The sequence below is a fragment of the Tursiops truncatus genome, chromosome 20, assembly GCF_011762595.2.
Source record: "Tursiops truncatus isolate mTurTru1 chromosome 20, mTurTru1.mat.Y, whole genome shotgun sequence".
In the NCBI taxonomy this organism is placed as follows: Eukaryota; Metazoa; Chordata; class Mammalia; order Artiodactyla; family Delphinidae; genus Tursiops; species Tursiops truncatus.
The window spans coordinates 12,914,734-12,930,203 of NC_047053.1; the positions used below are offsets into that span (position 1 = coordinate 12,914,734).

Sequence of the window (15,470 nt, forward strand, 5' to 3'; positions counted from 1 at the left end):
CCCTAAGCAAGAAAGGCCTGGGCTACTATAGACAGCAGTGGGAAGACCTTGTGAAACATTTAGCCCTTTATAACTTCCCTATATTGTTACTTCTTACAATAATGATTCCCATGTATTGAGCACATACTGTGTTCCAGGCATCTTTTTAACACTTTAGATATATTACCTTATTTTCATTTTTATTTCTATCCTGTGAGGTATTATTATCCCTGTTTTTCAGATGAGAAAACTAAGACACTGAGAAATTAATTCATTTGCACAAGGTCATACAGCTAGCAAGAGGCAGAGTCTGTACTGGGATGCCCTCTTAATCATCATACTATGCTTCTTCTATCTGTAAGACTTTTTTCCTTAGAATCAGAAATATTTAATGACAGTTAAACATAATATCTTCAGCATCTGTTTCTAATCATTCAATTAAAAGATCACAGTAGGGCTTCCCTGGTGGCGCAGTGGTTGAGAGTCCGCCTGCCGATGCAGGGGACATGGGTTCGTGCTCCGGTCCGGGAAGATCCCACATGCTGCGGAGCGGCTGGGCCCGTGAGCCATGGCCGCTGGGCCTGCATGTCCGGAGGCTGTGCTCCGCAACGGGAGAGGCCACAACAGTGAGAGGCCCGCGTACCGCAAAAAAAAAGATCACAGTAGAATATGATTTAAAGAAATAAGCACATGATTGTAGTTGTTCCATTTTTAATAATCCTTAACTTGTAGATTTTTGTTAAGACTTTCAAGTGGACATTTAAGAGTAGGGACCAAGGGTCATTTTGGGATTTTCTTTCTGTTTGCAGACATGCCTTAAAGACATCGTCAGAGCACAGACGCATGGATATCCAGAAAGATTGCAACCCAAGTTGCTGTTGCGTAAGGCGGAGTGTCTGGTGACCCTGGGGAGACCACACGAGGCAAGCCAGACCATCAGTGATCTTGAAAGTAACTTTGCTGCCAAACCAACCCTAGCAGCTTCCCAATTTCAGGTTCTGCAGAGAACCCTCTGTCGTCTGAAGGTAAAGGTACAGGAAAAGGAGAATCTCACAGAAACCTCCCCAGCAGCTCTAACCAAAGCCTTGGAGGATATGGACCTAAGGGAAGAGAATGAACAGATTTCCAGCACATCATCATCTGTCAGCTTATGTACAGACCCTTTAAAAGGCCGCTGTCTGGTTGCCACAAAAGATATTCTCCCAGGAGAGCTTCTGGTGAAAGAGGATGCTTTTGTGAGTGTCCTTAACCCAGGAGAAATGCCACCATGGCATCGTGGCCTCGAGAGCAAGTGGGATACCAGAGCTACCAATGGGGACCTCTACTGTCACCGATGTTTGAAGCACACTTTGGCCCCAGTTCCCTGTGATGGGTGCAGCTATGCCAAGTATTGCAGCCAAGAGTGTTTGCAGCAGGCCTGGGATCTCTACCATAGTATAGAGTGTTCTCTAGGGGGGCTGCTTCTCACACTGGGTGTTTTTTGCCACATTGCCCTGAGGTCGACTCTTTTAGCTAGATTTGAGGAAGCTGGCAAAGTCATAAATAAGCTTTGTGGTGAGATTACCAACAGGGATACCTGTTTACCTGAAAGCAAGAATCTGGCGCAAATACTCAGCTATGACCTGGGAGGGGAGAGTAAAAACAAGGGCAAAACAGTTGAGACCCCGATTCCTGGGTGTGATATTAACGGGAAGTATGAAAATAATTATAATGCTGTCTTCAGCCTTTTACCCCATACCGGAAACCATAGCCCTGTACACAAATTCCTCTGTGCTCTGAGTGTTTCTGCACTGTGCAGGCAGCTCGAAGCAGCCAGTCTGCAGGCCTTCACAACAGGCCTGAGATCATCTAAGCTGAAAGCAGCAGCGGCTCCTGTGTTGTATCCAGAGTTGAATATTTGGGGAGTGGCCATGCTGAGACACATGTTACAGCTACAGTGTAATGCTCAGGCAATAACAACCATACAGCAAACAGGTAAGAGGGAAACTCTTTTTTCTGCCTTACAATATTCTTCTTGATCTAGCTAATGTTTGCGGAGAAAGGACTGTAAAGAGAACAGTAGCATTCAAACAAATCAGTGGCCTAAGGGAAAAAACAACTGTCTTACGATTATGCCATTGCGAAGCTATGTGACCTCAAATTATTTTGACCCTACTCTGCCTCAGCTTTCTCACTTGTAAAACGGATGGTTTAATCGCACCTAACTTTACAGAGTTGTGAAGCTGATGTGTTTGTTTGTAAAAATACTTTAAAACCCTATTACCAAAAAAAAAAAGGGGGGGGGGGAGGGGACTTCCCTGGCAGTCCAGCGGTTGAGACTTCGCCTTCCAATGCAGGGGGTGCAAGTTCAATCCCTGGTCGGGGAGCTAAGACCCCACGGGCTTCATGACCAAGGAACCAAAACATAAAACAGAAGCAATATTGTAACAAATTCAATAAAGACTTAAAAAAAAAATGGTCCACATCAAAAAAAAAATCTTAAAAAAAAAACTACACTGTTTAAAAAAGAAACCTAGTACACTATTAATTTCTGATTGTGGAGGAAAGCTGAAACAACGGATAAACAAGACTGCAGAAGGAGCAGGGTCTGTAGTTAAGGTATCAGAATCTTAACTCACTCCTTTGACTCAGCTACTCTCTTCTGTTTTCAATTGCCAGGTTTTCTCCCATTCTTCTGTTTTAAATTTCCGAGAGAGGAATCTGGCCCATCACAGCTTTTCACACAATGCTGCCGTAAGCTGTTGGCCAGCCTGTGTTTGGGCTGGCTTCTGGTCAGGGGGCCAAAAATCTGGGGGCCACCTCTAGACACAGACCAGCCTAGCCCTGCTTTCCTGAACCAGACCCTATAGTAGAGGCTGTTAAGGTAGATGGGGAGGTTGCACGTGCCCAGCATCATGAGTGCCATCTCTAATACGACTGTACTGACAATGGGTACTATTATTAGAAAAGAAATGGTGTTTCCAGTATTTCTATTGTGTGATCTCCATTTTAGCAGATAATGTGTTTCGATTCAATCAGCTCATTATACTTTTCTCAATTTCCTAATTAACCCTGTGGAGGGGAGGAATTAGGTCATATCTACACCTAGGATTTATAGGCAGATTAATATTAAATGTGGCTTCACTGAACTATATACATGCTTAACTCTTCTGATCGTGTCATATTAGGTAATCTAGAATTCTGTCAACCTTTTGTTTATATATTTTTGTCTTTAATTTTAATTCAGCTGCCAAGTTATATAGTGTATAGTATTTCACTAGAGGTATTCTGGGGCAGGACTCAATTCCGCATCCTGAAGTGCGTGGAACATCCAGAGATAGCACTGGCCTCATCCCGTGATACAACAGAATCACACTGCAAGCTAGTCTCCGTTTTCTTCTCTGCTTTTGCTGCTTTGAGCCATTGCTACCTTCTAAAATATGTATCCGTTGAGTGTTTTTCCAGAATTACGTTTCCCCTAGGGTACATTCACTGGCATTTTAAAAACTACTGTTTTCATTTTTTGTTTCTCTGAATATAAAAGATAGTGTATGGAGCTTCCAGATAATACGGCAGGAAGCTGCCAACTCTCGATTCTGTTGTGTCTTGCCTCTAAAATACTTAGTAGAACATACAAAAAAGATGTAAATGTCAGTAGCTCTAAAAACTATGGAAACTATTTTCTGGGTAAACAGTAGCAGTGGCCACTCACTCAGGCTGAATCCCTGAGGCAGGATGGCAGAGCGATAGGGACAAACGAAAGTGTTTTCCATCCACCTTCCTTCATTGGCCTCCCTCTTACAGTCAGAGAATCTTAGCCTCAAATTTGTTGCTCCCCGTGCATGAGATTTCATTACAGTCCATTTTTTATTTGCCTAGCAGGTGTTGAGTAAAATTTTTCACAAGTTGTTAAGAGTGAAGTTTGGTAGGAAGACTGTGTATAGCCAGAAATACGTGTACTTTCTGTGGCTAAAAAGGACTAGAAAAATAGATATGTAGCATAATACTGGAGACCTGGAGTGACGGAAAGAGGATTGGAGACTCTGTCTTCATCTATGAGGTTCTAATATTTTATGCATGATTTATTCTTATTTATATGATGTTTTAAATATATATATATATATATATATATATATATATACACATAGAAAAAAATAACACTAGAAGTAAAAATACCAAAATCTTATTTAACAGTGATGAATTCTGATAGTGGAAATATGGGTGATTGCTACATTTTTCTTTGAACTGTTCTATATTTTTAAAATTAAAAACAGTTATTCACATGGTGGTAACTTTATTCTAGTAAATTTTAAATTGGTTGTAAACCTTTCCCTTCATTCTAGGGAAAAAACAAAAAACATTAAAAAAAATAGTTCACAGAGCAAAAGATAGGGAGATGATAAAAATGAGTGTATAATAGTAAATAAAAATGGACTAAACTCTTAAATTAATCTTTCAGAATGGGTCAAAAAGATTAAAATCCAAGTATATTCTGTTTACAAAAGTGACACTTAACACAAAGTGGGCAAGACATGTCAGGAATCACAAGTAAATCAGGGTATTAATATGAAACAGTAGGGCTCAAGGTGCGATATATAGTAAAACAAAGAAGGCATTTTATTTTTGTAAAGGAGACTCTTCTGCAATGTATCATCAACCTTAGCTCTCGGGAACATAGAGATTGTGTCTATAAAACAAAAATGATTGAGTATACAAGGAGAAACTGGCAAATACTCCATAGTTATAAGAAACTTTAATATACCACTCTGACTTTGATCAAATATATTAACAATAAGGATCTGGAAACCAAGATAACATAATAAAATAGGGGGTTCAGAAATATATCCACCAAAGCTTGTGTCCTATAGACCAGGGTTTGGCCAACTTTTTCTGTAAAGCGCCACATAGTAAATATTTGGGGCTTTGCAGGCCGTATGGTCTCTTTTGCAACTACTCAACTGCCCTTGTAGCATGAAAGCAACTGTAGAAAGTATACAGATGAATGCGCCTGGCTAGACTCCAATAAAAGTTTATTATTGACACTGAAAGTTGAATTTCCTAAAATTTTTCATGTCACGAGAATTATTCCTTTCACCTTTTGTCAACCACTTAAAACACATAAAAGCAGGAATTCCCTGGTGGTCCAGTGGTTAGGACTCCACGCTCTCACTGCCGAGGGCCCAGGTTCAGTCCCTGACCGGGGAACTAAGATTCCACAAGCCTCATGGTGTGGCCAAAAAAAAAAAGTCAAAACCATTCTTAGACCACATATGTACAAAAAGAGGCACCAGGCAGATTTGGCACAAGGCTACAGGTTACAGACTCCTGATAGAGACAAAGATTTGGCAAATCTAATTAAGAAATCTAGGGGAAAACGCCACAAAATTAGAAACGATGAAGAGGATATAGCCAGTAATATAAATTTATTCTAAAATTTATAGCAAATATTTAATACAATTTTAGATTATTGAATTTGAAAATAGTAAATAAACAACTTTGTGGAAAAATATAAATTGCCTAAGCTTTTCCAGAGGGAGGAAAATACTTTAAAAATCTAGTAATTGTAGAAGAAATTGAAAAAGTTATCAAAATAGTTCCATAAAAACAAGCCAGGGGCTTCCCTGGTGGCGCAGTGGTTGAGAGTCCGCCTGCCGATGCAGGGCACACGGGTTCGTGCCCCAGTCCGGGAAGATCCCACATGCCGCAGAGTGGCTAGGCCCGTGAGCCGTGGCCGCTGAGCCTCCGCGTCCGGAGCCTGTGCTCCGCAACGGGAGAGACCACAACAGTGAGAGGCCCACGTACCGCAAAAAAAAAAAAAAAAAAAAGAAATAACTTACAAATCACCATGTGCACCATGTTGCCAATTATGTTAAAAGTCCATATATAAGGCTAGAAAGAAGACTGTAAGAAAATGCACCAAAGTCTTATAGGTGACTGAGAGGATTATAAATGACTGTTATTTTCTCTATAATTTTCAGTTTTTTAATTTTTTTCCCACTGCCATGTATTTCTTTTTTAATTTAATTAGTTCCTTTAAACAAAATAGTTCAAATGATAAGAGCATTTTTTTACATGAACATTTTTAAGGCACTTGATACATATTGCAAAATTGCCCTCCAGGAAAGTTGTACCAGTTACACACCCACCAGCAATGTTCGCTTTCATTTTTTAATTCAGTCTAATTTTGTCTCAATCTGCTAATATTTCTAATCTTGTTTCATCCCTTTTTATTATTTCTTTGGGGTTCCAACACCTCCTAGTTTAGTGTTCTCATTGAATTTCATTAGCAGCTGTTTCATTAGTAGCACAGAAGAAGGATTAAAGTGTTAACTTGGATAGACTTTGACAAAAACCTATAAAAATGTATGTTATTATCTTTGTATAAATCCTATTTAATCAAAGTTCCTCAGAAATCTCTCTTTGGTACTTATTTTAAGGGATAGAACTGGCCACTGATGGCATTCCAGACCTTGGTGTGTGTGTATCTCTCTAGGTGGGAATGGCGTATTCGTGATGTATCTAGATTCACGAGGCTTAATGAGGTTCTATGGAAGTTCAGATCAGTTCACTGCCGTTTGCTTTCACTCTTCAGCAACCAAGGAATCCACCTTCACTGTGGGTCCTTGATTACTTTTTTTACACAAAAATTTCTTGTTTTGTAAAGTATCTACCAGAATAGGTATATTCTGAAAGTATTGTGAATGAACCGTTTTTTCTTTACTAAATGTACTAAGAATATTAGCAAGGTACACTTTTCGTAAAATATTCAGGCCCTCTTTTTTTGTTTTTTGTTTGTTTTGTGCACAAAATGTCACATATTAAATTTGGTAAAGGTACATACACATTCTCACTTTCTACGATCTCTGCTAACAGATGACTAATGCAAAATATTGAATAATTTTTAAAATCAGTACTTAATTTTGTAGAGATAATTAGAGAGAAATTCAACTCTGACATAAATACTTACCCCACTCTGTTCTTGGGCCTACTTCTGTTAGAGGGTAACCCATAAATAATTCACGAAGCTGACATTACTCATGTGTATTGTGATAATCTTCTCTGGGAAAATTTTAGCAGCTCTTCTAATATAGATTGCCAGGTATCAGTAGTTGGGAATGCAAGTCGACTTCTAATTATGCAGAGGCTGATTATTCAGACGACAGACTGTTTGTGCCCTGCACTGCTCCTTCCTGCTGCCTCCTTACCTTTTAGCATTTCTGCTGCTCATTGGTACATGTACCAGAAGGTAGGCATTGGACAAGGGGGAGGGGGAGGGGACACTAAAATCAGTTAAGCTTTTAGGAGAAGCTCTAATGAAAGATTTCAATACACTTTGTAGAATTGTCGACTAAAATTGAGTCATTCGGGTTCCCTGCGAAGTTTATTTACTTGTTCTAATTCTTGTCTTCCACAGCAGCAGGTAATAGAATCGTCTGCAGAGAGACGATATTATTCCTTATAGTTAATGTTTTCCTTTCTAGAACATTTTCACATGATGGTTTGTATTTTCTTCATTCATTTCATATGTACCTAGACCGCATCATTTGGTGATTGGTGCATTGAGATTCCTGGCATATACGGTGATACCACAATTATCTGATGGCTTATCAGTTTTCCAGAAAACTGAAAGTTCCTCTCTAAGTACCAGTATCTTTCATATTTCAACCAGCCTTGTCGGAAACACTATCTCCTCATGCTTACACCAAGGCTGCTGAACACAGTTTAAGCCTTTCTGTATGCCCAAGGTTATCTGTACATGCATCCTCCCGAGACATAGATAGCTATGACAGAAACCCGTGCAAGTATGGGGTCAGGCTGAGAACCTCTGGTTAAGCTCTGAGCGGTGCTAGTGTTTTTTTTGCCTGAGGCTGTTACTCTTGTATAAGTTTTCTGCCTCCTCCTCCAGTCTGTCCCCGTCTCCTTTGCCATTGGCAGAAAACCTGCCTCTTAGTAGTTCTCTGTTTCTGGACTGTGGTGGGCTGAGAAACTGAATAACCACGCCAGTTCGAACTATGGCTAAAATAAGAGGAAGTGGGCCTGCAGCAGAATACAGAGAATTCACACATGAATGTAAGTGCATGAGCCTTGGTGCAGAAGTAGCCTCACTGCTTAGAGGCTTTTTTCTTCCTTCCTTCCTGATTTTCAATCACGTGGTTAAATTGCTGGTTTAATTGTGCTTCAAAGAAGAGATGGTTAGGGACGTGAGACTGTCCGGAATAGAAGTGGTCCAAAGAGTTTTTTCAGTGAGAACTACTGCTTGACTGATTTCCCATCAAGTTGGGACAAAGGGCAGAATGAAGAGGTGAGCATAAGAAATATTGATTTTTTTAAATGTATGACAGGCCTATTTAGTTTAGGATAGTAATTAGGTTACTTGTTCTATTAACCAACCAAAGACCAGTTAGACAAAAGCACTTGGACTATAAAAGTCTTTAGGAAATAGCCTCATCTGGTACTCTGGTTTCCGTGTTGTCATGAACATTATGAAACTGTCTATCTGGAAGGCTCCCTACTGATAATTCTTTTTTTATTACTCTCTATAAATTCTAATCTTTGGATTTTTTTGTGGTATTGAGACACAGTAATTAGGTTCCAAGATTCTGGTGGACGTTTCACGTGCTCATTCGCTTTGCTTCCCGGGAACCAGAGTTTGCTCTGAGTCACGCTCCGTCTGATTTATCTCGGATCCAGCTTGTGGAGCTCTGACTCAGCCGCGCTTCAGGCCCGATTGCCCAGCTCGTCTTCTGAGGAATGGAGGGTGAGACCAGGATGAGCGTCCTGACACATTTTTCCCTTTTTCCTCTTGCACTCTCAGGATCTGAAAAGAACCTCATTACGAACAGCAGGCAGGTGCGCCTTGCCACGGGGCTGTTCCCCGTCGTCAGCCTCCTGAACCATTCCTGCAGCCCCAATACCAGCGTGTCCTTCATTAGCACCGTCGCCACCGTTCGGGCATCTCAGCAGATTAAAAAAGGACAAGAGATTCTCCACTGCTATGGTGAGCCATCCATCCTCCCTCCTGTCCACCTTTCTCCCGCAGAAAAGGACAGGGTGAATTCGCCTGAGCAAGCCACAGGGCAGGTGCCTCACCTGTGCAGAGTCTGCAACCTGGCAGAGGCAGTGCATACTTATGGGGAAGAAAAGCCTCCTCGCTAGGTCCTGTTGTATCTGTGCTATCGGGTAGACACTCCCTGCTTGATCCCTGTAAATGTCCTATTCTGAAAATAGGCCAGGAACAACTTCTTGGTTTCTTTTTCTTCCTGTCCCCGCAACTTGGAAGCCTGTTTCTATATCTAGTTCCACAAATGTTTGACTGAAAGGTCCCTGTCGCATGATGAGTGATTGACCAGACCCTCCGCTAAGCTGAAGTTTTTTAAGTAGTGCTTGATGCTCTCTTGCTTTAAATATTGGCCAAGCGTGGTGTCTCTGCAGGGCCCCACGAGAGCAGGATGGGTGTTGCCGAGAGGCGCCAGAAGCTGAGATCTCAGTATTTCTTTGACTGCAACTGTCCCCCTTGTGAACGTGAGAAGCAGAGACCCTCGCAGGGGCCCGGGCGGGAAGCCTTCTGTTGTCACCGTTGCAGAGCACTCCTGCAGGTGAATCTCTTTCTCCCCTCCCTTCTCTTTGCTTTTCCTGGCGGTCAGTTATCCAGCCTAAAGGCTTTAAATCTTTAGGAGGAAGCCATTGGGACTTAGAGGTGCTGATAGCAGTTCTCTCTCTTCCCTTTTGCCCACCTTCCCCGCACATAGATTACCCCCTGCAGGAGCCACAGGCAAAGCTTGGATTTAGTGATCTCTTTCTTGCAAAGAACAGAAAATCCCACCTAAACTGATTTGGGGTTCAGGGAGACCGGGAATTTATTTGCTCAAGTAAATCACTCAGAAGTCCCAGAGTAGGGGTACTTCAAATACAACGTGATCCAGGGGCTCAGATAATGTCACCAAGACCTAATTTTCCTTTCCACCTCCCTCAGCTCCATTTTCTGTATTATTCAGCCCAGCCTCAGACAGACTTCCCTCCTGTGGTGACCAGATGGCTGCTCGCAGCTCCAGCGTCAGATTCCCCCGGTCCAGAAGGATAAAAACATATGTACTCTAACAGAGATCTGGGCAAAAATCGTACTGTGTTTTATCAACCTGATACCTGCATCTGGAGGAAAATCAGAGTCACAGTTTCCCCCCAGCCATTTGGGCCAGATCGGAGCCACGTGCTCCCCACTCAGCCCCCAGGCCCTGACTTCAGGAGGGTGGGAAAGGATCCTCCGGAGAAGTCAGGTTGCTACAGCCAAATGGGGCCACAGATTCTGGCGTCTGAAAGACAGCAAATGTCTTAGAGCTGTAAGTAGAACGTGGAGCTGGTTGTGTTGGAAAGCTGCAGTCACAAGCCTGAGGACGAATGTGGGGAGGCCTCACCCAGCACCTTTTTTCTGTTGGTTTCCTTATGGCTCTTTCATAACCACTAGAAATGTGTCTGTCATCCAAAGTCCCAGCCCCAAAGAGAAAAAAGAGAGGTGCTATCAAGATGGAAAGACATTGTGGTCTGTACCAGTTTAATTTGGTTGCAAAAAGTAAATCTCAAGCAGGGATCGGCTCCTGCTCTCATTGCAGTTGCCGCCATCAAACCAGATCCAGTCTGCCCTTGGCCATGGTGTGTTGCTGCAGGCGTCTTTCCCCCATAGGGTCAGAAGCTCTGGAGCAATCCTGTAACGTAAGCGCATGCAGTGTCGCTAGCGGACTCTGGTACAGGAATAAAGACAAAACTGACTTCCACAGGGATATGATGTTCTGAGCTGTGGCAGCACATCTTGTACGGAATCAGTCAGCAGAGATCACCTAGTCTCTCAGCTACAGGACCTTCAGCAGCAGGTGGGGATGGCCCGGAAGCTTCTCAGAAATGGCGAACTAGGTGAGACTGGCTCCCTGCTTTGGTCCTCCAGCCCCTTCCCTTTTCTTCATTTTGAGATCACCTTGAATTCAGGGATACTCGGTGAAGACTGAAGCATTGAATTTAATTATCCCCATGCCAGCCACAAGATGGCTTTGTAGGCCAATGAGACCAAACCCTTACCAGCTCAGTTTGCCTGGCGTCCTTGAAAAAGGGCCAACTGATTTAAGCTGTTGTTCTCTTAGGCATCAGAGAGTTAGTTAAAGACTAACGGGTTGTCTCTGACATCCGTGATCTTTGTGCATATCCAGAAGTTCAGTGTCATTTATTTTAATTCGAGGGCCTCATGACCTAATTTCCTAGAGAAATTGCTCTGCCCTCATCAGAGCATCATCTCTCTTCTAAAGAGCAGTGGGGGGACTTCCCTGGTGGTCCAGTGGTTAAGAATCCGCCTTCCAACACAGGGGAGGCCGGTTTGATCCCTGGTCAGGAAACTAAGATCCCACATGCCGCGGGGCAACTAAGCCTGTGCACCACAACTACTGAGCCCACGCACCACAACTAGAGAGCCCACGTGCCACAGCTACAGAGCCCAAGCACTCTGGAGCCCGTGCACCACAACTAGAGAGCCCGAGCGCCACAGCTACCGAGCCCATGCTCTGGAGCCCACGCACCACAACAAAAGATCCCATGTGTGGCAACTAAGACCTGACGAAGCCAAAAATAAAATAAATAAATAAATGTTTTAAAAAATAAAAATAAGAAAAATAAAGGGCATTGGGGCATGTGCCCAATGGGTGTAAGTATCCTGCTTTTTCCAGAAAGGGAGTGATGGAACCCCTCATTACCTTGGAAAACTCTGCCTTAGAGTTTGACATCGTGGGAATTTATTTACCCTATTTTTATGAGAGTTGACCTTTAGCTTAGATTTTTGAGTCAAGAGAAATAATGATCTTAAATGGAATGTAGTCATTCCACTTCAAACTGAAGTTGGAAACCCACAGTAAATGTGGGGAGGCCTCACCCAGCACCTTTTGCTATTGAAAGAGAAAACATAAGAGAACAGCTTTATTGGAACAAAAATTGTGGGTTGATCACAACCCAAGGAGACAAAGTGAGGTTTCCACATTCAGCCCAGCCCATAGAGAATTTAAGGGCTGGGTTCTCATTTCTAAGACGGGGGCGTTTGTGTCTGTAATGAGCCCACTTTCCTTTGAATTGATAGAGCGAGCCATTCAGCTGTTGTTGGGATGCCGGCATGCTGCTGAGAGCTTCCTGTTGGCGGAACACAGCGTGGTGGGAGGAATCGAGGATGACCTGGCCCAGGCCTATGCTGCCTCAGGTAAGATGTGTGTCTTCACCTTCCGCTGCAAGGAATGACCCTGCCTTGTGCGTTTGGTCATGATCTTAGCCTCGTCTGGTTGGTTCTCTCTTAGTCTTTCAACTGAGGCTGCTCTCACTTCCATTTAGCTTTCCTTACCTTGAAAATGTTCATCCACAGTTGACTGTGGTTCTTTTCTGGAACCAGATTTTCCTTTCTTTACAGGGGACTGGGAGAAGTCAGCCGCCCATCTACAGAAGAGTCTCCGAGTGGTTGAGGTTCGCCACGGGCCAACCAGTGTTGAGATGGGCCATGAACTCTTCAAACTGGCCCAAATCTTCTTCAATGGGTAAGTCTTTCTCTTGTTTCCTAGCACTTCACCAGGCCACATACCGTTCTTTTATTAGGCTCTTCTGTGTATCCCTTTTATTTTCTACAGTGCTTTTAAGCATGTTGACACGTCTTTATTTCCCGTTTAGGAGAGATTCTTCTTTCTGTTCTGCTGACAAACTTGAAACTTTAGAATTTCCTCCTGGGAGATATGGGGAAGCTCTTAGCTCTGAAGGGAGTTTCCCAGGAAGAACTTGCCCAGGCCCCCGCCCCCCAACCTGCCACCGCCACCTCATAGAGGTTCTTCTCAGTCCCCTCCCCCACCCCGCCCCACCACCCCCCCCCACAGTTATTCACACCTCCCCCCCTCAGCACTCATTCTCAGCACACTCAGCTCCAGGGCCTCTTCTTCCCCCTGGTCCTATTCCTTTGAAAGCAGCTGTAATCAAGCACGAGTCATCTGGCTCCCCAGAGGACATCTAGCAATGTCTGGAGACATTTTTTGATTGTCATGACCCAGGGTGGAGGCCAGAGATGCTGTTAAACATCTGACAGTGCACAAGATAGCCCCCGCACACACACAGCTAAGAATTATCCGGCCCCAAATGTCAACAGTGTCAAGGTTGAGAAACCCAGCTTTAAAGGTTAAAAGGAAAGAAGAGTAGGGTTGATGAGTTGACGCCTCATCCGCTTTTGTAACTGGGATCACTAGGAGACCCTGATGTCAGTATTTCTAGACGGAATATGTCCAAGCTTGGTAAAGCTGCTGTGTGGGAGAGTGTTTGAAGCTCGGTCCCAGGATTATGAGGTGGGTGGACCTGATACCCAAGATATAGAGGCAGTCCACCCCGTCAGAGAGAGGGAAAGGGCTTCAGAGTCAGGCCACAGGCGGACTCCGTGACTCTAAGGCAGAGACTGCTGAGTAAACCTTGGGGTAAATATCAGATTAGTGCTTTGAGATCTGCCTGTTTCTCAGAATCCTGGAATCTTTATACCTTTTTTTCATAACTCTCATCTCAAACTCTGCCTTTCAGTGTATTTCTGAGAGTCTTATCTGCCCTTCTAGATTGTAAGATCCTTGAAGACAAAAATGATCTGCTTTACATTCTCCACAGGGTATGAGTAGGCCCTCAGTTAATGTTTGCCTGGTTGAATGGGTGGATTCACTCCTCTTACCTCCTTTGGTTCAGGTTTGCAATACCCGAAGCTCTGAACACAATACAACAGGCAGAAAAGGTTCTGCTGGTACACTATGGCCCTTGGAATGACGAGATCCAGGAGCTACAAAAGATGAAATCCTGTTTGTTGGACTTGCCGCCCATCCTTGTGGGACCCAACCAATAGGGTCCCAAGGGGACCTTGACCAACAGGAAAGGAGCCCGTGTGGGAGGAGTTAAAGAGGGTCTGTTGCTGCTGAGCTGTCGCCAAACAATACAGGACTTGCCCGACAGTCACAAGCCTAGTGTATGAGGGGAGGGGAGCGCTCAGAAAGCTTTGCAGTTAGAGACGTGCTCACCTATGTTTTTTTTTTTTTTACATCTTTATTGGAGTATAATTGCTTTACAATGGTGTGTTAGTTTCTGCTTTATAACAAAGTGAATCAGTTGTACGTATACATATGTTCCCATATCTCTTCCCTCTTGCGTCTCCCTCCCTCCCACCCTCCCTATTGCTCACCTATTTTGATGAATGTTTCTTGAAGTAGTTAACTGCTCTGCAACAAAAACTCCTGGTTCCCAGAAAAAAACTTAAAACTGGTATCTGGAGAACCTAAGCCCTTTAAAAGGATTTTAGCTGATCTGCAGGCATCTGGATGTTAGCCTGGGGTTTTGGCTAGACGCCTCCTCACTAAATGATGATAGTCTGTTTCCCTGGAACATTCCTTTGGTTCTAGTAGTAATGAAACGTTGTGTACCACTCCAGTGGGAACTTAAACTCTTAATAGTCGTATTGTAATTGAAAAATAATTATAAGCAAGAAATTAGTGAGGCTCCTTACCTCTGGAGGTATAGTTTCATTTATGGTACCTAGCTTCCTTGAATCCTTTGTTAAAACCAGTGGAGTATAAATTGTGAATAGAGAAATAAATATGGGGCCATTTTATTGTTGGGGAATTTCTTCCTAGGATGGCAACTCTAAATTTGTTTTCTACCAGTTTTCGAGTCCTTATTCTCTGGTTTTCATTCTGTACTCTGGGCAGACTCACTGACCAAACACTAATAAAATCAAGCTTGTAGCAATGACTTTACGACACATCGTTTCTGAGTTCTGTTTATTAGCAAGCCTGAAAAGAGACCGCTTTTTTCTACCTCCCCAAGCAGGCAAATGAAATACAGACTGCATAATTACTGAGAAGGGGAAAAAAAAAACAACTTCAGAAGATGCTGAGGGTGTGGGCATTGCCGCTAGCGGTTTCACACTTAAGAGACAAAAAGTAGGAATGATAGCTGTTGTCTACCTGGATGTATAGCAATAGTCTAAACCCCATCCCAGTCAGAAGGCCGGGAGACTCTGGGTCTGAACCCTGGGTGCTCTGTCACCACTGGGGACCATGTGGTTCAGATGAGTTGGTGGAAAAGAATACACACTGCTTTGAGAGTTTGCCCCCCCCAGCCATGCCCAAGAAGTGCCCAGTGGTTGCCCCGGCATTATAATCAGGAACTGAATAGCCCCGAAGCTGCCTGGGAGTAGCTTTTCAGGAAGCTGAGTGTTCAGAACATGGTTCACACTCAAATATTTGAATGAAGGGCAGGCAGAATCGCATTTATCTTCCTTTCTACTAACTCACTTCGGCAAGGGCTGTGGCCAATGAGATGTTTTGGTAGAGCTAACTCAAGAAGAAAAATTTAGTCTTGACCAATTCTGTAGTTCTTTTCCAAACACTTGGCATGTTTCATGTTCCTGAAAAAGGAGGTTCTGTTGTACTTTGTAAAATAGGCCCCCTTCCTTAAAAAGAATATGTGTAGAATTTTACATA

The 15,470-nt window shown here is 43.3% G+C and overlaps 1 protein-coding gene across 4 annotated transcripts in view; it reads left to right on the plus strand.

Annotated features, from left to right (window-relative positions):
* The window catches only part of SMYD4 (SET and MYND domain containing 4), a 48,833-nt gene that overhangs the window by 24,066 nt on the left and 9,297 nt on the right, over window positions 1-15,470 (plus strand). For 3 of the 4 annotated variants that reach the window (XM_019926914.3, XM_019926915.3, XM_033848229.2), the window contains 7 exons: window positions 789-1,953; window positions 8,774-8,956; window positions 9,391-9,554; window positions 10,731-10,863; window positions 12,068-12,184; window positions 12,389-12,512; window positions 13,684-14,746. In XM_019926914.3, coding sequence (XP_019782473.1) covers window positions 789-1,953; window positions 8,774-8,956; window positions 9,391-9,554; window positions 10,731-10,863; window positions 12,068-12,184; window positions 12,389-12,512; window positions 13,684-13,837 — 2,040 coding nt within the window. In that variant the 3' untranslated portion in view covers window positions 13,838-14,746. Of the gene's footprint in view, window positions 1-788; window positions 1,954-8,773; window positions 8,957-9,390; window positions 9,555-10,730; window positions 10,864-12,067; window positions 12,185-12,388; window positions 12,513-13,683; window positions 14,747-15,470 lie in introns of those variants that run through there. The other variant, XM_073797342.1, reaches the window with a different exon arrangement.